This window comes from Nansenia antarctica (assembly GCF_963989245.1).
Source record: "Nansenia antarctica genome assembly, chromosome: 8".
NCBI classification, from domain to species: Eukaryota; Metazoa; Chordata; class Actinopteri; order Argentiniformes; family Microstomatidae; genus Nansenia; species Nansenia antarctica.
This window is the reverse complement of record NC_137678.1, coordinates 48628774-48634632: the sequence shown is the minus strand read 5'-3', so window position 1 is coordinate 48634632 and position 5859 is coordinate 48628774. Positions and strand designations below refer to the sequence as shown.

Sequence of the window (5859 nt, the reverse complement as noted above, 5' to 3'; positions counted from 1 at the left end):
TCTGTGTCTCTGAGAGAGATGGTCACCGTGTGTTGATGCCTGTGTTGTCCACTAGGTGGTGATCTCTCCAGCGAGGAGCAGCTTCATGCCTGACAAGGTGTGCAGCGTCCAGGACGATGCCAAGGAGCTGGCCGCTCAGAACGCCTTCCGGAACCTGGGTACACACACACACACACGTACACACACACACACACACACACACACACACACACACACACACACACACACACACACACACACACACACACACACTAGGGATGTACCCGAATACAAATAAGTTATTCAGGAAAGCACATATAATGCGATGGAAACACATACAGATTCTACCCGAAGTTGCTTGTTATTATTCTGAAAAAAGCCATTGACATGTCTGTTCGTCAGCCATTATTTTTCTTCAGATCCATTCATATCATTGTGAATGGTCACAAGATAAAAATGCCCATTCTGTTTGCAACATAGGACTTTGATTCCACTAACTAGTCGTTTCATTTACTACACATTTTGGAAAAGTGATCACTATTCAGTAGCCGTCCCCACCAAGTCAGCGCTGCCTCGATGCGAAACTCTCGCATTGGAAGTAGTAATTCACATTTCCCTTGCGAACTGCAGTAATGTTAACACTTCAAGAAACGCAAATGCAGCATCATTGGAATTTAAGATGATTCCCTTCAACTGAAGGATATTTTTCTATATATTTTTAATGTAAATCATTTATATTTCCAATGCAAAACAGAATCTTTCAGTTTCAAATTATTATTTTTTCAGTTTCTGGTTGTTCAACGTCCCCCAGTTAAAGGGGTGGTGGTGGGATTCAAAGCTTAGTTTAGTTAAAAAAAATAAAAAGAGAGAGAGATAAAACATACAGTATGATGATGTGGTGATGATGTTAATTATAAACCAATATGAATTGAACCAATATTGATTGAAGGCACAAACATTGCATTGCCAATGAATATTAGATTAGAAGCTACAACATTTGCCTGATTGAATCTGACTTCCGGTATAAACCACGCCCACTTCTGGTCTTCTATCCGAATACAGATACAGATACAGATAACTTTGTAGGTTGAACAGATACAGATACAGATAATGTTGTAGGTTGAACAGATACGGATACAGATAATGATGTCTCTGTACACCACTAACACACGCACACACACACACACACACACACACCTGGGTTTCCGTTAACCGGTAATTACCGGTCTTTGTCCGGTAAAATCTGTTGAAGTCCGACATATTTAAACCTCTTCGGTCATAATGTCCGGTGAAAATAATTCCCTTTAAGCACAATTTGAATACAATTTGCAAAAATTAATTTGTCACATATTCTGATTCCTTCTACATTAAAAAAGACGAATATATAGGCTATATTTTTTCTTTTATTATTAATGTGTAGACTAGCCTACGCGATGAACAACAGCGGCAGGGTTGCCAGATGGGATTGACAATTTACAGCCTAACTAGTCCGCTAAACCCAATAGCCCATTCGGCGGTAACCCGCCCCATCTGGCAACCCTGTCTCTCAACGGCGCGAGTAGTTTATTGCTTGCGGAGAGTGAAGGTACCTTTCGGGAGTAGTTGTGAGGGAGAAATTCGTCCGTTAATTTAGTTTGATCTAGTCTAAATAAAACCACTGCAGTGACCGGAGTCAAGGTTATTGTTCTGCGTGTTTTGGATGGGCTAGAGCACAGTGAATGACCACAGAGGGCCGTGAGATGCGGCTAGTAAAGGACGCTAGCCATCTCAACCCCGTTCATTGATTGAGCCTGCCGTGCCCGTTCCAGCCCTGAGTCGGGAGATTCAGAGTACAACATCCCCCTGGCTACCTCTTCTACTCCCCCTGGCTACCTCTTCTACTCCTCCTGGCTACCTCTTCTACTCCCCCTGGCTACCTCTTCTACTCCCCCTGGCTACCTTTTCTACTCCCCCTGGCTACCTCTTCTACTCCCCCTGGCTGCCTCTTCTACTCCCCCTGGCTACCTCTTCTACTCCCCCTGGCTACCTCTTCTACTCCCCCTGGCTACCTCTTCTACTCCCCCTGGCTGCCTCTTCTACTCCCCCTGGCTACCTCTTCTACTCCCCCTGGCTGCCTCTTCTATTCCCCCTGGCTACCTCTTCTATTCCCCCTGGCTACCTCTTCTATTCCCCCTGGCTACCTCTTCTACTCCCCCTGGCTCTTCTACTCCGGGAGTTTCCATTGAACTTTCCTCCTCTACATTCGTCCATCTCCACGTGCGCTACTATCGACAACCTGGGCTACTGGTACCATTAGATTAGGATTGATTAGATTAGGTTGACAATACCACACTACATTTGAGTTTAGGGATATCAATGTTATATATTTGTGTATGTTTTATCTTTATGTATTAAATTAGGGATGTCCCGATCCGATACTGAGATCGGATATCGACCCGATATTGGTCCTGAATGCTGGATCGGAGATCGGACCAGAAAAAAAAAAGGCTCCGATCCGATCCTACTGTCATCCGCAGTCAAACTTATGTGTATAAGCGATGAGAGAATAAAAACAGTGAACAGAAACACGTGTCGCAGAAATCCTTCACGCAAGTCCTATATGCGCTTAAAATGCGCATAGCGCTTCACGCGAGTCCTATATGCGCTTAAAATGCGCATAGCGCTGCGCTGTGTGCTTCCGGTTTCATTACAAAGAGGTTAACCCTATGTGCCTGACGTCTAACAACATTCAAATTACTCTAACTTCATATTTTTTCGGATTTCAATGTATGACACATCATTTGAAAGCTTATGATCCGTAGTTCCAATCCACAACACGTCGCATTTGTTGCTTTAATAAAGGCTGGCAGTCTTTAATTTAACTGTTGTTGGTGTGGACTATATACTGGGGAGGTATTTGAATGAATGAATGAATGAATGGTCTTTATTGTCATTGCTACAGTACAGGTACCAAACAACGAAATTTAGGAGGGGTGGCTCCCCTGGTGTTAGGAGAAAAAAAAAAAAAAAAAAAAATATTCAGGGGTCAAAAAATTTATACAAATATCGGATCGGTATCGGTATCGCCGATACCCGAAGCCCAGGTATCGGTATCGGTATCGGTAGTGAAAAAGTGGGATCGGGACATCCCTATATTAAATGTTATAATTGTTCCACATTTGAGACCTGTCTTCCCCCCACTCAGTTATTCAGTCGGTGTCCATCATCTTAGTTCAATTTAGTCTATCTATAGTGTTAGAGTTTAATTTGTGCCACTAAATTGAAAAAGTCCACGGGTGTGTATCCCCCCGATACATCCTCCCCATTCTCATACTCCCGAGTCCGAGTAAGTATGATTTGACAGGCAGCTAGACTTAATGCCTTCCCAAACAGCGAATCGTGGTTATAGAAATGACGTTGTTTTATTGATAAAAAGGGTGAAACTGGAAAGAGAATATAGAAAACTTACATTACTGTCGTGAAACTATTTAACACACTTCAGTTAACGTAATGTGGAGTCCGTTCATTGATCGATCGATGCAGTCCGTTCAAATAGACATCAAAAGCTAAACTAGGCATACTTAAAATTACCAATTACATCCTTAAATCCCATTAATGCAATTAAAATAAACATCTTAGCCTACAGTCGTAATTCAAAGTAGCAAAGGTGACTAGGCCCAGTGTGGCGCGCGTGCAGCCCTGGACAGTAGCGCATGCGAATCATGAAAGCCTATATTATTATATAGTTCGCATCTAATCGTATCGGATGAGAAATAGACATTAAATGGCATATATAGGCTATACAACAGCTATAATCACCGCGATAAACACCTATATTATATTTGAATATGATGACCGGAATTTCTCCCGTTTGTCCGACACATTGAAATCTTTCCGGACACGTTGACCGGCACCAATTTTTTCTAACGGAAACCCTGACACACACACACACACAACCTGGTTGAGTGAGAGACACTGAGCCAACACACTGTGTCAACACGATCAGACACACTCAGATCAAACACTCCGTCAACTACCTGTTTATTGACCTTTCCTCTCCTCTCCCCCTCTTCTCTCTCTCCCCTCCTCTTCTCTCCCCCCTCTTCTCTCTCTCTTCCTCTTCTCTCTCTCTCTCTCTCCTCTTTTCTCTCTCTCCTCCTCTTCTCTCTTTCTCTCCTCTCCTCTTCTCTCCCCTCCTCTTCTCTCTCTCTCCCCATCTCTCCCCCCCCTCTTCTCTCTCTCTCCTCCTCTTCTCTCTCTCTCCTCTCCTCTCTCCTCTCCTCTCCTCTTCTCTCTCTCTCCTATTTTCTCTCCTCCTCTCTCTCTCTCTCCTCCTCTTCTCTTTCTCTCCTCTCCTCTTCTCTCTCTCTCCTCTTTTCTCTCCTCCTCTCCTCTTCTCTCTCTCCTTTCCTCTTCTCTCCCCTTCTCTCTCCTCCTCTCCTCTCCTCTCTCTCCTCTTTTCTCTCCTCCTCACCTCTTCTCTCTCTCTCTATCTCCTCCTCTTCTCTCTCTCCTTTCCTCTTCTCTCTCCCCTTCTCTCTCCTCCTCTCCTCTTCTCTCTCTCTATCTCCTCCTCTTCTCTCTCTCCTTTCCTCTTCTCTCTCCCCTTCTCTCTCCTCCTCTCCTCTTCTCTCTCTCTCCTCTCCTCTTCTCTCTCCTCCTCTCCTCTTCTCTCTCCTCCTCTTCTCTCTCTCTCTCCGTTCCAGATTATTCCTTCCTGAACGAGGGGTCTCCTGGGAGCTTGTCTCCCCCTCCGACCAGCACCGGCCTTCTAGCGTGCGGCTGTCGAGCCTACACCTACCCCGCCTACCCTCTCTCCCCCCTCTCCCCCCCTCTCCCCCTGACCGCACAGACACCCCAGAGGCTCTTCATCCCCAGCCAGTCAGGGTTCTTCTGACCCCGCACCACAGGTACACACACACACACACACACACACACACACACACACACACACACACAAGCAGGGTTCTACCCAGGATGTTTGAACAGCGTGGCGCTCGATTGCATCATCAAAACCAGACTCTCGTTTATTCATGTCAACATGTGCAAAAAATACCAGCTAAAACTCTGCCTTCACTGAGGAACATCACAACCAGCTAAAACTCTGCCTTCACTGAGGAACATCACAACGCTTTAGCTTTTGTTTTTAACAACAATGTTGTGACTAAATATGTAGTTTAATAAAGACAGTTACTCTGTCATTACTAAATATGTAGTTTAATGAAGACAGTTACTCTGTCATTACTAAATATGTAGTTTAATAAAGATAGTTACTCTATCATTACTAAATATGTAGTTAAACTTCAAAACTATTACCTGGGCACTTCCATTACACTACGCAAAGCAAGACACCGGCGCACTCATACACTCACACACTGCTTGTTTATTGCAGAGGAACAGGGTGACTGACATTTTGACCTGCGTCTTCCCAGAGTCAACAACAGAGGAAAGGGGGGGGGGTATACAGTATATATCCTCCACCCACATAATTGGATAATTGTCAGCCATTTTCAAAGATAGAAATAATTATGTATGTATATGAATAAATAATGGGACTCATCACAATTATCTCAAACAGCAGTCATAAATGATGTAGGTCTATAGCAACAACAATATATTAATATTTACAAATATTGACATGTTCTGGATATTTATTCTCACAGTACAGAGTAGACTAGGGATCATTATAGGAAACAGGAGAGGCTTGGTTGGTCATTTACTCCACCAGAAGCAGCTTGCAGCTGAGTGTATATCCAAAAGGCTTCCCTGCGTAGTAGTTAATGATCATGTCGCCTCCCCTTGGGGATGGCTTAACCTGTTCTATGCCTATAAATTCGAGGGAGGAGACCGAGCCGTGGTTTGCTTCAGCGTAGTGACGTGCCATAGCATAATCCAGATTTT

General features: G+C 44.1%; 1 protein-coding gene across 1 annotated transcript in view; it reads left to right on the top strand.

Annotated features, from left to right (window-relative positions):
* The window catches only part of LOC308164343 (putative RNA-binding protein 46), a gene marked incomplete at both ends in the record, with an annotated part of 15062 nt that extends 10207 nt beyond the window's left edge, over positions 1–4855 (top strand). Inside the window, 2 exons of the mRNA XM_080538457.1 lie at positions 56–158; positions 4665–4855. Coding sequence (XP_080394583.1) covers positions 56–158; positions 4665–4855 — 294 coding nt within the window. The remainder of the gene's footprint in view (positions 1–55; positions 159–4664) is intronic.
* Positions 4856–5859: the final 1004 nt, after the last annotated feature.